The sequence below is a fragment of the Mytilus trossulus genome, chromosome 11 (genome assembly GCF_036588685.1).
Source record: "Mytilus trossulus isolate FHL-02 chromosome 11, PNRI_Mtr1.1.1.hap1, whole genome shotgun sequence".
In the NCBI taxonomy this organism is placed as follows: domain Eukaryota; kingdom Metazoa; phylum Mollusca; class Bivalvia; order Mytilida; family Mytilidae; genus Mytilus; species Mytilus trossulus.
Genome location: NC_086383.1, coordinates 42,368,118 through 42,384,698, shown reverse-complemented (window position 1 = coordinate 42,384,698; position 16,581 = coordinate 42,368,118). Strand labels below are relative to the sequence as shown.

At 32.6% G+C, this 16,581-nt stretch overlaps 2 protein-coding genes across 2 annotated transcripts; both read left to right on the top strand.

Moving 5' to 3' along the window:
- Positions 1–2,056: 2,056 nt before the first annotated feature.
- On the top strand, positions 2,057–4,855 carry LOC134690064 (uncharacterized). Its single transcript, XM_063550038.1, has 5 exons — positions 2,057–2,145; positions 2,731–2,928; positions 3,223–3,323; positions 3,865–3,958; positions 4,653–4,855. The coding sequence occupies exons 1-5, from the start codon at positions 2,085–2,087 to the stop codon at positions 4,853–4,855; spliced, it is 657 nt and encodes a 218-aa protein (XP_063406108.1). The 5' UTR covers positions 2,057–2,084.
- Positions 4,856–5,364: 509 nt separating this feature from the next.
- LOC134690371 (uncharacterized) lies at positions 5,365–13,448 on the top strand. The gene is made up of 5 exons (XM_063550344.1): positions 5,365–5,533; positions 8,547–8,654; positions 9,485–9,571; positions 10,260–10,344; positions 11,849–13,448. The coding sequence occupies exons 1-5, from the start codon at positions 5,389–5,391 to the stop codon at positions 13,344–13,346; spliced, it is 1,923 nt and encodes a 640-aa protein (XP_063406414.1). The 5' UTR covers positions 5,365–5,388; the 3' UTR covers positions 13,347–13,448.
- The last annotated feature ends 3,133 nt before the right edge of the window (positions 13,449–16,581 follow it).

The window sequence follows — 16,581 nt, the reverse complement described above, 5'->3', positions numbered from 1 at the left end:
GTTTATATTTGCATACCTTTAAGACAAAATTGACTTTTGTCATGACAAATATGAATTTTGTCTACAAAAATGAATTTTGTCATGACAAAAATGAATTTTGTCTACACAAATGAATTTTGTCATCACAAAATTGAAGTTCTCACAAAACAAGTCTGTAGCACATAGTTTTGTAAGACAAAAATGATTTTGTTATGACAGAATTGAATTTTGTACAAAACCACAAGAGTCCCATTCGGCGCCCCGTACTATCGACTTCATGTAGACAAAACATGATTTACTACATGTAAACATTGAGTTTTATCAATAGGAACGTAATTGTGTTTAGCTTACGTGTGAGGTACACTAACACAACACAGAGTTTAGGTCAATGTGAACACGGCCTTATTCATATATGCATTTACTTTTCTACATTGGCTAGAGGTATAGGGGGAGGGTTGAGATCTCATAAACATGTTAAACCCCGCCGCATGTTTGCGCCTGTCCCAAGTTAGGAGCCTCTGGCCTTTGTTAGTTTTGTATTTTTTTGATTTTAGTTTCTTGTGTACAATTTGGAAATTAGTATGGCGTTCATTATCACTGAACTAGTATAATTTATACTTGTTTAGGGGCCAGCTGAAAGACGCCTCCGGGTTCGGGAATTTCTCGCTACATTGAAGACCTGTTGATGACCTTCTGCTGTTGTTTTTTATATGGTTGGATTGTTGTCTCTTTGACACATTCCCCATTTCCATTCTCAATTTTATAGTAAATGTTATAATTTATATCTCAAAATGCGCCTGAATATATTGAACTCAACTCTAACTATATATATTAAGATATTGCATAGCCTTAAAAAGATAACCACTGGGAATAAAGAATGATGTATGTGAGGACAGAAGTCAGTGCTGCGCAGACCCAGGGGTGGGGATTCCGGAGGTTGCAATCCCCTTTTTCTGGGACGATCAATGCATTTGAATGGGGATATGTTATTTAAATCCCACTTTATCCTTGGTTGGGGACCCCCTTTTAAAATGGCTGGATATCCGCCCCTGGAAGTGTACATTTAAAAACAATATAGGTTAACAGAATTACACGTATAAAGCAACATTAATAAAAACATGAATACACAATTAATCAGTAAAAATATAATAGGCGTACATTCATTAACTACATATGTCTTTAACATCATCTAAATCCTGTTCTATTGTTTCACGGTGTGTTTATATGTACACTGTACATGTAATCGATAGGATATTGGGATTATAAATCAAATCTATGAGATATATTTTTGTTTTGAAAAATTATGTATATCCGTTTCAAAACAATGAAGGTAAGCGTATTGTTATTTTTTGTAATTTACACTCGTCTGATATATTCTTTTTCATTCTAAATTTATGATTCTTTTAAAATTCTAAAATACTTCTAAATACTCTATGATTCCAATTATCTATTCAGATAAAAGTTGTCAGTCTAAGGAATACTAATTTTCATTTGCTTTTCTCGTAATGAAATATCAGTTTTGTCCGAAAGCTAATATCTGTTCTAGTTCATGCAGTGAAAAGTCGTTGTTGTCGTTAGGAACAAGCGGGTAAAAGAGAGATAAAGATATCACATGGATGTTCAAACTAGTACATTACTCAAAAATAAACTAACAAATTAAAGATATGGTGAAAAACGAAAAACTACAAATAAAAGTACACAAAATACAGCATACATGTAGTTAAATTCAGATTGAGCAACACGACATACATCAAACACTGGGTGATATCAGGTACTCTGGAAGGGTAAGAAAATCCTGCTTAACCCATGGGGAGCCAAACAAGCTGAGAACAAAACTTGTTTGACCTTTTGAGGTCCTTACCATCAATTGAAATTCATATTTTGCTTTATGGACAATGGTCTATGCTCATTGTTGAAGGTCGTACGGTGACGTATATTTGTCAATTTCTGTGTCATTTTTGTCTCTTTGGCAATCCTGCCACATCTTTTTTATATGTTCATCAAAGTAATGTTTGAATCATTTTGAATTCATTTAATCATTTTCACATTGTGAATATAAAGTTGCTATAATGTTTTCAGATAAACTCCAAGAATGACAACCAAATATGGAATTATTTGAACTTACAGTGTATATCGTGATATATTTTCTTCTGTTTATATATCCAGGTAAGTGCCTCAAGAAATTGAGATGCATGCATGTACAAATGTACGTAGACAGATTTTTTTTAAAACCATTCCTCTCTTAAACACACATTAAATATACATTAATTTTAATGCGTAAAAAAATATTATTTATTTTTTTTATTTTTTAGGGCTATGAATATGCATGTACAATGTATCTGTTACAATTTAATAATTGAGATGTTAAATGCGTTGTTAAGAATTTCTTTTCTTTTTTTTCTTTTTTAGGGCTATAAATATGCATGTACAATGTATCTGTTACAATTTAATAATTGAGATGTTAAATTCGTTGTTAAGAATTTCTTTAAAAAAAAATCTGAGATGCCTTCAAATAATGTCCTATTTATTTCTCTTGAAATGGGGATCAAAATAATTTCTTAAGTATAAAGATCTTATTATTTGTTTGCGGGATGTGAATATATCTGAAAATTAAAATATATGAAACGTTTAAAAAGGTTTAAAAAGTTGTTTTTCTACATTTTTCGATAAATTCGAATATATTTGGGATATAAATATATCTTATAGTATTTACCCCGTCCATATATGTATCTCTACAATTTCTATCTGCAGTCTTTTTAGTAGCCGAGACATCTATTATATCTTACTACGTTACCAAACTATCATGGACAGAGGCAAGGGATTTCTGTTTCAATCAAAGTGGCATCCTTGAAAGTAACCACACAGTAATCAGGGCACAATCAGACAATATGACAGAAGAAGTGTGGACAGGAACTTATACAACCTGGTCTGAGTGGGCCGCAATTTGGGGTAAGTATTTCTTATGTAATTACATATATTAAATATACCTGTACATGTATCATTGTGTTATCCAACGGTAATTTTAAATATATCGAAAGCAATTTCTTTGCATCTGGTTCATGAAGATGTGCATATACATTTTGTACCAGCTCTTTATATCCATTTATGAAAGAATGAGTTGCATAAAACGTTAGTTTTCCCCACCCTCGCTCCCTTTTCAACACCAGATCTGCATCTGAATAACTTAGGTATCAGAATTCATCTTTTATTTTTGTTTATATTTATTACTTCATGTACTTTTAGGCTGTAATGTACATCCACCAACCGTGTCATCAGTTTTTGAAGACGACGACTACTCTGAATGTCAAAGATTTTGTCAGGCAACGGAATATTTTGGTTACAACGTATGTTTTCTTTATATAGACCCAACACTATAATGAAATGGCAATCATTCATAATTAGAAATGCGTTTTTTTTTTTATTCTAACACATATTCATTGCGCGTTTAAATTTAAAAAAAACAAAGGAAGAAAAGAAAAGAAAAGAAAATGTAAAATAGTGATTTCAATGTGTAGACATGTGTTTCTGGAATCTTCGATTCGATCCTTTTCTTACTTTAATTTTGAACATAAAAATGGTATGATGATGAATCAATGCCAAAGAGACTAAATGATATAGAGGCTAACAAGTAAATTAGGTCATCGTAAGGCCTTCGATAATGAGCAAATGCCATACCGCAAAGTATACGAATTTAACAGAATGAACCAGACTATATTTTAATATGTTCATTATTGGCCATCATTATTCTGACTCAAATTAACAATTGTTATAGTCTGCCATGTAGCAGTATATGTAATTTGCAACTCAAGCGTTTACTCAAAATCTCTTACTCATATATAGTAAACATTAAATAGATACATGTAAAATTGATTAATTGTTTTACAGGGGTCTTTCTGTTACTGTATGGACAAACCACGTGTCTCAACACTGTTTACCTTCTGCAAGAGTTTCCCTAAAGACTTTATAAAAGTCTACAAACGTAAGTTACCAGTCTAAATTAATAAATTTGATAATACTTTTTTTTGTATCTAATATTGTTTTTGACTGCATTAATTAAAGTAGGAAAGACATACGACACCATGATTATGGTTGCAGTTAGCGGTTGGTAATCAAACCTATGTTGATATAAGCTAGTAAAATCTTTGTAAAAAATCACAAAGGAAAATATACATTTAGTGTTGCACTATACATTAACCACAAGCAGATACATATACATGTAGTACGGACGCGTATTCTGGACAGAAAAAAAATCAAATTGGCAGTGAACTTTTTAAGGTCGAAATTTCTAAATTTAGAAACTTAAAATTTCTGTATTTAACTCCAAATTTTAACTTTTCAAACCACGAAATTAAGACTTTTTTGGAAGTTTTGACTTTCTAAATTTTTTAAAAACTCAAAATTTCTCGAAACAAAATCATACAGTTTTGAATATTATTCATTTCTGTGTCAGTTGGTTTCTGTGGACAGTTACATGTCATTGCCACATCTTCATATATCTTTAAAAGTCTTTTTTTTCTTCTTTAAATTGAACAAACAAAACAGGAACACAGGAATACAGTTGTCAAATGAGATATTTCGATGAATGTTGTTGTATTAGCTAACAATCAAAACACACCAATGATTAAATTTGAATGATATGATTTATGACCAATTGTTTTATTACTTCTATTTAGAGAATATAACAGCAGTTAAGGCACCATTACTCTATACACCGAAAATAGAACTAAGATGTATGTCTGCGCAGTGTCAGGATGGTGATATTATTTTCAGATCAGAAAACTGTCGTTATCTTTTTGAAGGAATCTGTGGTAAGAACTTACAGTCGCATAGATCAAAGATGTATTTATTTGATGTCGATTTTGAAATTATTTTCTGAATACACCTGGTCTAAAAATATCATTGATTTTCATTATTCTATCAATAAAAAGTTGAAATGATTATCAGTATAGCTAAAAGCAGCACCTCATATGTAACCATCGTTCTGCAGATTTATAAAATATTTGCCACTGGACGTTAAACAACTATCGACATACATTTTTTGTAGGTAAACAGGGACGTTAAGCATGTATGCAGAGGTGTTATAACGAAACTGAATTATTTGAAAATGCTGTGTGGTTACAATTTAAAAACTAAATAGCATTGTATCGTCATTATTTAATTGATACAATGAACCAAACTAACTTAAAGTTAATTGTATTCATACAGCGAACTCCCAAATGGCTTTTTGAAGCGCTAGGTAATTGACAAACGAACTGGGATTTGTCTTAAAAAGATGATTAGTTTAACGAAAAGTTGAACAACATGCAGCCCCCAGTTTTATTCAAATCGTTCATTTATAAATAATTTATTTTAAAATAAATTATATAACATTGTTTTGTAGATTTTGGAATAAGCGCTGGAACTTATAAAATGCAGACAGACGCTGCTAACCTGTGTAACAACTCTGGATCCTTTCTAAAGTGGTATGACAAGTCCTTCTGTAGCTCAGGCAAAAAGAACCAACTATGGACAAGTGCGACCCGTGACACGGATACTCGAGATTTATTAGAAAGTGGTTAGTCTGAACTGTTTATCTTTACTAGCTTTTTATTTTCCGTCACAGTATCTTGTAGCGCTACGACGAATGATGTAGTGATATTCTTTTTCCCTCGGTCTGTTACTCTGATGATTCTGTTTTTAGAAAACTTGCATTTAATTTTATTGTAAAATCAACATGCTAACTTGACTATAGGTTTTTTTTTAAAAGGTAAATGAAGTATGGCTTAACTAATCTTAAAATGTTTGCATGAGTTATTGAACTTTCACCATTTAAAGCGCTTCGGACACAGCAAAGAATAACGTTTTATCTTAACACTGTGAAGATGCATATGTATCTGCTGGTGGGTTTTTTAACACTGTGTAGGTACATATACTGCAGTGTATATAAAGTGCGAATCCAGCTAGTTCATTTTTACTGTTATATGCGGGTATGTCTATTGTAGAATAAAGGATCATGGGAAAAATGTATTTGTTTACGTTTTGAAAATATCAAGTTAAATGATTTTAAGTAAAGTTTTAACATATTTTCAATGTGATATGTCTTTATAATATACAAACATAGCATTAAAGTTCAAATAAGTGTTATAAAAGCACCATAATATAGCATATCGATTATTGAAAGCGATCCATTTTAACTATAGATGCGATGAATTATCACTGTTAGTGCAGTCATTATTAATGTAGAATTTTCAAAGATGCGAGGAATTTTTATTGTAGAATTATGTGATAAATGCACTTGCAACAAATGAAAAAAAGACTTAGTTGATGACTTTAGGATTTATGATACATGTATTTTCAAATTGAAATAAAAGCTCCTCATTCATTCCTCATCAAATATATAGCAAATATATATAGTCAGTGGGCCCCTACTTATGAAAAATTCTAGGTCCGCGAATGGATACTACCGCAGAGGTAAAACCATGCACATTTGGGTCATTGTACACGAAATGCATGCTACAATTCATTTTTGTTGATTTTAGACCCCTTGGAACTCTATGTGGGCTATTTCAGCAACTAGGCAAACAATCCTTAAACTAGATACACGGTTAGATTCAGCATGTCAACGAATTCCAAATATCTATATTAAAGGACTTTTGTCTATAAATTTGGACCCCACAAAATTGAAAAAGGGACCAACAATAAAAAAAATGCATGCATCGGATATATTTGTTATTGAAGGCATGACTGTAACAATAGGACGAATATACAAAAATATCTTATTCTGGGGTCTCATTGGGGGGTTCTGATCCCGGATCCCGCTTACGGTTTTGGCAGATTCCCGTATTCCGCTTATTGTTTTGCCCACTATTTTACTCTATTTTGACTCATATTGAGTCCATAATATATTTGTTATTGAAGGCATGACTGTAACAATAGGACGAATATACAAAAATATCTTATTCTGGGGTCTCATTGGGGGGTTCTGATCCCGGATCCCGCTTACTGTTTTGGCAGATTCCCGTATTCCGCTTATTGTTTTGCCCACTATTTTACTCTATTTTGACTCATATTGAGTCCATAATAAATATATTAAAAAAGTAGCGTAGATTTTTTTATCCCTTTTTATCCCGTCTCGTTTCGTTTTTGAGCCATATATAGATGTCGTATGTGACAGTGAGACAACTCTCCATCAGAGTCACAATTTATAAAAGTAGACCATTATACGTCAACATACGGTCTTCAACATTGAGTCTTGGCTCACACCGAACAGCAAGTTATAAAGGGCTCCAGTGTAAAACAAAGGTGCAATCTATATCAAGATGTACATTATTAGTGGTGAAGTGTCATGGAAATGGATAAAAAATAAGGATAAAGATCCCTATACGCTTTATAAGAAACTAAATGGAATACATTTGAAATAAATGTTATTTCTATTGAATTTATTAGAGGGTTTTAAAACCAAACTTTCCTCCGTAAGTTAAATTTTATCAAATCTTTCTCTTACTTCATCTATTGTTTGAGCAAGTCGCCTAAATTAAGGCTTTACAGCTAATTTCCTAATGCATGTAAAGCAAAACTTTGGTTGGCTTGCCTGCTTTGTTTGTATAATTGTTTATGCAAACTTTGTTAATAAGATTGACATTTTTAAACAATATGAATAGGCATAGTTTTAACTGTATTTTTAATATTTGAATTAAATTGGGTCTTATCATAATGATTATCCAATAAAAAAAAGCAAGCAAATCAACTAAAGTCTTGCTCTACATGCTTAAAGAAATGAGCTGTAATAGATAAAAAAAATAAAAAAATATACAGTGAAAATGCACCGCATATACAATACTAATGATTCGCTCCACAGTGAAAATGAAAGAATAGTATCATTATTCGACAGTAAACATGACTAGCATTACGAAATCATCATAGTGGAATTTAGTTAAATATGAAGAAACTGAATGACAAAACATATTCTACGTTATACAACTTTAATAATTGTATTAAAATGAATGATTTTTACTGCAACAACATCTCACCTGTTAGTTATAAAGCACCTGCACGATCTGTTCGTGAAATGTCCTAAATATTCACCTATTTTGGTATATATTTCACAGCTGGATGGCTTTAGGCGCGATAAAACCCCGCTCGCATCTCTAACTTTGTTTTATTAGTATTATGTATTTCTGAACATATACATTTTAACTAATTTTCTTCATTTTCTTCAAAAATTAAAAAAAGTTCGTCTGTTTATTTATCATTCTACATTAGACATTTATGGCATATACAGTAAAAATGATATTTTAGGATCCGCACTTTACATACACTGTACTGTACCTATGATGTGTTTTTATCATACACGTTTTACTATAGTCTCCGACTTTGACGTTATTGCAGATTTGTTTTCTTTGTTGAAGTTTTTAACAGCTTGATTACAGCGTTTGACATGGGACTCTGTATGTTTTTATCATTTAGATCGTAGCTTGACCTCTTAATTCAGTGTTGGATGTATTAAACTTGTTTGGTTGCTATATGATAAACATTTGAACACACGTATTTATATATTATAATAACTAGAATGCTAAAAACATTTTCAGACAAAGGATTATCCTTTAATCCACTGCTGTGCCAGTATATGGATATGAATAATTCAGTTGTTCGTTCTGGCAAATGTATAGATACACGTTCATTTATGTGTAGAATTGGTGAGTATACAAGTCATGTATATACATTTATTATACTAGTAAATTAATTTCAGTCTACACTTCTATCATCATTCTAAAGTATTCGAGTTCTCATTTGTTTGACATTTTTTTAATGGTACAGCAGGGGCGGATCCAGCCATTTTAAAAAAAAGGGGGGGGGGGGGGGGGGGGGGCCCAACCCAGGACAAAAGGGGGGTTCTAACTATATGGCTCCGCCAATGTACAGGAGTAGATCTGGTAAGGGCCGATTTTTTGCCTCGAATTTCAGATTCATCTGATAAAGATGTTTTTACCACTTTTTAAAATGTCTACTTCGCTCGATTCAATTAGTTTATGTGCATGCTTTTAAATTGATCTCGTCATTAAAGGCCCTCTTATGCAAGCTTAAATATGTCACTTTGCAGATGTTTTTGTCAAAAATAAAAGTGGCCGCATCAACATCTCGATATGTTAGGTATTATCGTCAAATACAACTTACATTTTGAAAAATATTAAGAATGAACACATATGCGGGCACTTCCATTTAAGACGAAAAACGTTTTCATGACGTCACATAAGCAAATTCAGAGGGAATTTGAGCAATGAAAAACTGAGATTAAAGTCCACAAGGTAGATAATGAAACAAAAATAAATCAACTGGTCAAAAATTCATGTTGCATATTAGAACATCGACTAGAAATTAGAAAAGGGCCATTTTACAAACTATGATCGTTATTTTAAGAATGTTGAATTAGAATATATACAATAAAGCTATTCAATCAGCAATAAGAGAATGAAAGTGCAAGGCTATTTATAAACTTAGCTTAAGTGAAGGATATATTTTTTTTCAGAGAAAATAGAAGTAACTACAGTAGAGAAAATAGAAACTACAATAATACCTGTAGTAAATAAAACCCAAACCAGTACGGATACTACAGGTAATATCAAAAACTACGTGTAAACTCCTTAGAAAACAAATATAAAAATAAGAAGATGTGGTAAAAAGTCAGATACGTGTACATGTATGTAGGATTGCTAATCAAACAATTCTCCACCAGAGAACAAATGACATAGAATATTATCATACGGCCTTTAAAAATGGAAGCCCACAAATATATCATATTAAAATACATTGAGAAAGATACTAATGTGCATCAATGGAGGGTTTTCATAATGGTATATATGTTAGTACGTCAAGAATCAGCAGCCAAACATCACTAAAAAAAACAAAACATTTTCATATCAATAACCTGTTATTAACAATCATAGACAAATATGCAAAGCTTTCAATCACACCGAGTATAGACTCAAGTCAGTTTAAGACAAAAGCCTTATAGATAAGACATAACTACTAGTATACAAATTTTCAAGGTAAACACAAAAGCATTGTTGTTTCTAGTGCGTTTTTCATTCCAAGTTGTTACCTGATAATCTGTGGCTACATGTACCATGTACTACATTTATCTATTTATTTGATTGCAAAGTTTTATTTTTCCTTTTAACCTTTTACTTTAAATTTCAATTGACAAATTACAATTTTCTAAATGATTGCAAAACGTCCAGCGGGAAATATTTCTTATGCACGTTCAGGATGATTTTACCTTATATTATCTTATATTTGTACAGGTACCATTATGTTGATGTTTATTCTTATTGGAAGTCTTTCGTTGGTAGTACTTCTTATTTTGGCTATATGTGTGTACAAGTTCAGGTAAAGTTTACATTATGAATACAAAATACAAAATGTCATGTGTTAAAACTAGGGAGCAAAATTACTAAAGTAAATTAAAAAAATAACATCTGTCAACAAAAAAGAATTATTACCATTGCAAAAAGTAGAAAAACAAACAAAAGGTTTACATAACACTTAGCAAATTAAAAATTTGCAGACAATATATATACAAAGCTCTGTCCGATTATTAAAGGGTTAAACGATCCTGGTATTGCAATCTTTGAAAATATTTTTGAATCGAGCAGGTGCTAATTTTTGTTAACAGATTTTTGTTGTTTTCTGTTTTAAAAAGATAAATTCACTACATCATAACTGTTTTCTCGGACCTATATTTGTTTCATGTCAGTCTTGTTATGTGACGTCATTGTTGTCAGGCTGTTCAATAAAGTAATTATAAGAATTATTCGACTGTTTTATAAATTGTTTATCGGGGCCTTTTATAGCTGACTATGCGGTATGGGCTTTGCTCAATGTTGAAGGCCGTACGGTGACCTATAGTTGTTAATTTTGTGTCATTTTGGTCTTTTGCGGATAGTTGTCTCATTGGCAATCATACCACATCTTCTTTTTTTTATACCTTTATACTGGTATTTGCTATACCACTAGCAATAGATATATCTGATATTTGGTACTTTGTCCTTTTTTTTATCAAGAAATAAAATTGAGAATGGAAAAAAGGGAATGTGTGAAACAGACAACAATCCGACCAAAAAGCAGTATACAGCCGAAGGCCACTAATGTGTCTTCATCACAGCGAGAAAGTCCTGCAACCGGAGGTGTGCTTCAGCTGGACACGTACTAGTTTAGCACCAATCTGATTGAAATACGTCGTCTCTTTGCATACCAAACCTGACAAGACCTCATTCAATTTTCATTTCAAAAGACATTTTCAGGATCCTCTGTTTTTGTATTAATTTTGTACCTGCACAAATTCGGCGGCAGATATTCCGTATACTAATGTAACAATTACCAGAATAGAAAAAAAGTGTTCAGATCATTTGTAATGAAAGTTTGTACAGATAATCTGTATGTTAGTCAGAATGGGGAAAACAATCAATCTTGAATCAAATGATAATGTGTGTTTAATTTGTACGTGGTTAATCTTTTTATAACATGCGAATGCCATATCGTATTACTACCGTGGAAAAATTACCGTTCTTCGGAAACCAATTTCCCTAGATTTCATAGATATCATTGGCACAATGCATTGTAATTTTCAACGTAGTACAAATGTTTATAGGCTTGTATGCAGACTTTAGTAAACATTACACATTTCCATTCTCTTTTTAATTTAGTAAAACAATTTTAATTTTCATTATAAAAAAATGGTATCCCCAAAAATAGAATTCAGAATACGTTCAGTATGCATGTTTTGTTGTTCAACTTCTTGTATATACTTCTATATTGATTTGCCACAAGAACTTATTTGAAAGCTAATTTTGTTGGAAGATAGCAAAACTCTTGATGAACATTTCTTTTACAGCAAGTCCGACAAGAAAAAGAAAGTCGGTGAAGACTGTAACGAAGACTCAAATGAGAACAACAGCGTAAACAGAACCAAAAAGCCACCACACCATGTCGACACAGAGAATTTAAAAGGAATTTCAACAGAAAATTCATCAAAAGAAAATATGCCAAATTTGGCAATTGGAGGCGAAGGCGAAACAAAAGAAACTAGAGACGATTATGATGATATTGAGAATAAAGTGTTTTTCAATAACAGTGTTACTCAGAAAGACAAGAAACAGAACAAAAGTTCTAAACTATATAAAATCAAAAACAGTCAAACACAGAGAAAGTTTGACAACTATGATGATATGGAAGATAAAATAGGGGGTTTAAAACCGGTCTCAGAAAAACTGAGTAAAAGTTACAAAGAAACTGAACATGAGTGTAAACCTAAAACAAGTAATCAAAATACAGATCTAGGATCTAAATACTATACAGATATCGAGAATCACAATTTAAAAACAAAGATTGAAAACAATACTGTGGTTGCTATGAATACGGGAAAAGTGAGTAAAGGTCAAGAGTTCCGAATGGATGTTGACTATGACGAAATAGAAGATAGCAATGATGTGTCCGTGCCATCTAAATCGAAAAATGTATGTGACAAAGATCTTAGTCCGAAAGGATACTTAACCATGAATCCTGGGAATGTATCAAAAGGTGCATTGCAGAGTGATATATTTACTTTTAAGGATGGTATAAAAGGTTCAGATAAGCATGGTTACTGTGTGAATGATCCACCAAAGTTTACAAAAGATGAGCAATCAGAGTTCTCTATGCCAATGATTGATGACGAGTATGCTGAGATTGAAGATACAATTGAATCAGTGTATTCAAGTGCAAGCCTTATTGGTGACGATTCCGAAGAAAACCAATTACTCAAAAGTGGTAACCCAAATGTGAACTCGAATACTCATAGTTCATTAGGCGAGGACGAGTATGCTGAACTTGAAGCAGAAGGAGATTCAGTATATTCCAGTGCAAGCCATATCGATGACGAAGCTGGTGCATTTAGATACAATCTAACAAAAAATGAAAACACAGCAAGCACGTCGGTGCACTCAAATATTCAAAGTACATACGACTTTGTAAGTCATCCAGTGTATGCCGTTTCTTCCAAGAGTTCGTCTAATGTAAAATCAATGCCTGATCTTGAAACCGAACCTTTAATTTCAACAAACACTTTACCAAAAGCGTCTCCAAGGGATTTTGGACTTATTTCTCAACCTGGATATTTTGCAGTTCAAGCAAATGTATGCGAAGAACAGAAACAAAAACATTTAGACTGTGAGGTACATGAAGACGTTTATGATGAACTGCATACGAACAGATTGGAAGAAAACAATGATCAATCAATTTACGACCAATCAATGAATTTGAACTATCATGGCGATGAGACAGTTTATGATAAGCTGCACGGGAAGAGTCTGAAAGAGTCAGAAAACTCATCAGCAGACTATGATCATGTATAAACCAACTGTGCTGTTCTTTACGGTATATGTATGATCCTCCGTTATATATCGGAGCACTCCTCCGGCCCACTTGGGATACAGACCTACTGCTTAACAAATATTTGCAAGGAACTTGTTATGACTATAAGTAATAAAAAGAATTATTATATATATTATCATCTCATTGGTAATTTCTTACTGATTTAATTTTATATCTATATCATTGTCACAGAATATGGAAGAAAGTAATAACTAACAAATACTGAAGTCTTCAACGTATTTTAATTGAAAAACTTCAATTTCTGTATATGTCTTCTACATGTATTTTGGCATTTTTTCATGAGCAACACGAGGCCTGTTAATGAAAATAGAAATGAGAAAAATACAAAGTAAAATATGTGTCGCTACACCTTAATAAAAAAAAAGATGTATGATATATGAGACAACTATCAACAAAAGACCAAAATGACACGGACATTAACAACAATAGGTCACAGTACGACCTTCAACAATGAGCAAAGCCAATATCGCATAGTCAGCTATAAAAGGCCCCGGTAAGACAATGTAAAACAATTCAAACGAGAAAACAAAGCTTGTTGTGTGTAATAGCAGTGGCGGATCCAGAGGGGGGGTTCCGGGGGTGCGCACCCCCCTTTATTTTTGCCGATCAATGCATTTGTATCGGGACATATGTTTTGCACCCTATTTGCCCTGGGTTAGCACCCCCCCCCCCCCCCCCCTTTCGAAAATTCCTGCATCCGCCCCTGAATAGGTACATTTTTGTATTCCGTGTGGTTGATTTATGGTGTCGTGTTATATTGACAAAGCACAGATAATTTGTAAAATGAACTGTTTTGTACAGTTACTGTAATTAGATATTTAAACTTCACTTGAAAATCAAATGGTTCTCATATGACACTCACTACTATATATATATTCCTGTACAATGTCCGCCATTGACTAAAAACTCTATGGATAACCTAATTATATATTAAGTGTTTTTACAAACAATGTATTTCACTCGAGATATCACTGCGTCTGCCGAATGCTCACGCATTTAAAATCTATATAATCAACAAAATAAACCGGCTTCAGCAATGCTGTGACTGAACTTCTCTACAAACATATTATCATTATAAAAATCTGCTAGCGTACATCCAAATCTAAGTCCTTCTCTTTATGCAGTAGTTTGAAAAAACACCATGTTCCCAATCCATATATATAAACTGAAACAGACATAAGACACAGTTGGGTCAAAGCATGATAACTTATATTTTATGCGACTGTCATACGATTGAGATGCTTAGTTTGCTATAAAAGAGATTTAATCCACCATTATTTACATAAAGAAAAATATAGATTCTTACACTGCAACAAGTGTATTACGATATTTCTCCACTCGAGACAGTTAAATTTTATTATTTAAAGCGCGAGGCTTGCCGAGCCCTTTAAATAATAAAATTTAACTGTCGAGAGTGGAGAAATATCGTAATACACGAGTTATAGTGTTGGAATCTGTTTCTCTAATGCTTTTTAGCGTTCTTTTTCAAAGATTTTCAGAAAATTGTGCTCTTTATATGCGATGTCATCAGGCAAGGTCGCCTTTTTTCATGACGTTACAATAGGAAAATTGAGAAGAAAACAAAACATTTTGACGTCACAATCAAATTTCGACTAATCATTTGCCGAGAACAGATTTTCACTAGTGAGGAGAACTATTTTTCTCACACCGGTCAGGAAATGTGAAAATAGCACAAAAATTAGAGAAAAACCTGTATCAAATCAATTTTACTTGGTCTGGAGTATTTTTGTTATTTTACTGTCTCATGTCTCTTCAGTTGAATAAAGTTATTTGTCTCATTCGTGCTTACCTTTGATACTTTTTCGTAGTAAGTTATGTTGGTCCTTGATGTCTCGTCGGCTCTTCAACAATTTGTTTAGATTATCAAATAATTTGGCCTAGGGTATTGCTAAAAAGATATTTAAACAAGACAAGACAAGACAATTTTATTCTTTAAAACCACTGTATACACATTCGTACAAAGAATGAAATAATAATACATAGTATGCAACACAAATTATGCACAAAACAAGATAGTTAAGCTGAGACGAAATAAACCAAAGAGATGATCAAACTAATAAGATTACGGAAATAACAAACATAATACATATTATGCGGTATGAGCTTTGTTCATTGTTGAAGGCCGTACGTTGATGTATAGTTGTTAATGTTTGTGTCATTTTGGTCCTTTGTGGATAGTTGTCTCATTGGCAATCATACCACATCTTCTTAATTATATAATGGCAAAAAAAGGATACATGACCAAAATACAAACCACAGAATACCGTATACAAAATACAACATAGAGTGCTCAACAATGAGCAAAACGTAACCCATATAAACGTAGATGCTTCTCTCATGCTACATGTATGATAGGGGCAATTATTATAAAACAAATCTGTTGCAGAAAAAAATGATACGGTTAATGTTAATTTTTAGGATGTATAGGGCCTACATCAAACTAAGTGGAGAAAAAAATGATTAAAGAGGAACTCTGAAACTGACAATGCTATTTTATGTCAACACAAGACGAAACTTGCCAATTCGGAACAAAATCAAACAGCCCAAGAGTGCTTGGTAGGTTTCTGTTTGTATTAACGAAAAGTATAAACACCCAAACATTCAGAAAAGGTTATACTTATGGTCTTTGAAATTTCAACAAATAAAATTGAGAAAGGAAATGGTGAATGTGTCAAAGCGGACATAGAGCAGACAACAGCCCAAGGCCACCAATGGATCTTTAATGTAGCGAGAATTCCCGCACCCGTAGGTGTGCTTCAGCTGGCCCCTAAAAAATATGTATAGACGTCGCGTACGATGTTGGTGATAATACGGGTTTTGCTTTCCAGTTCGCCTTTATTGCATTTGTTAGAAGTTTCGGAATTGATAACTATATAAATGTATATATCAAAATGTGCGTAATTAAAAGTAGAAATGGAATATGCCTTCAAATCAATACCTTTATTCATTTTGTTACTCGGATGATCCCTAATAACACTGCTTTTGAGCGTGTAGACAAGTAACATCGCGACATATGATCAACGTTGCTTTGAAGTTATTCTTGTAATTTTTTGAACTCATTAAAAAAAATTGTACTCCTAGAAAGAGTAGTCTTTGGTGTTAATGGTGTATGTTTTATTTATGACGTCATCGTTAACTGGCCGCGTCTGACCAGGACGAAAAGTTCACTTTGTT

What these genes read in the sequence shown, in the direction of transcription:
- LOC134690064 (XM_063550038.1), top strand. Translation starts at nt 2,085, where the DNA reads ATGGAATTATTTGAACTTACAGTGTATATCGTGATATATTTTCTTCTG. An exon ending in TCTTCTGTTTATATATCCAG is followed by an intron (nt 2,146 to 2,730) that starts GTAAGTGCCTCA and finishes TTCTATCTGCAG; the next exon opens with TCTTTTTAGTAGCCGAGACA. An exon ending in TGAGTGGGCCGCAATTTGGG is followed by an intron (nt 2,929 to 3,222) that starts GTAAGTATTTCT and finishes ATGTACTTTTAG; the next exon opens with GCTGTAATGTACATCCACCA.
- LOC134690371 (XM_063550344.1), top strand. Translation starts at nt 5,389, where the DNA reads ATGCAGACAGACGCTGCTAACCTGTGTAACAACTCTGGATCCTTTCTA. An exon ending in TCGAGATTTATTAGAAAGTG is followed by an intron (nt 5,534 to 8,546) that starts GTTAGTCTGAAC and finishes AAACATTTTCAG; the next exon opens with ACAAAGGATTATCCTTTAAT. An exon ending in AACCAGTACGGATACTACAG is followed by an intron (nt 9,572 to 10,259) that starts GTAATATCAAAA and finishes ATATTTGTACAG; the next exon opens with GTACCATTATGTTGATGTTT.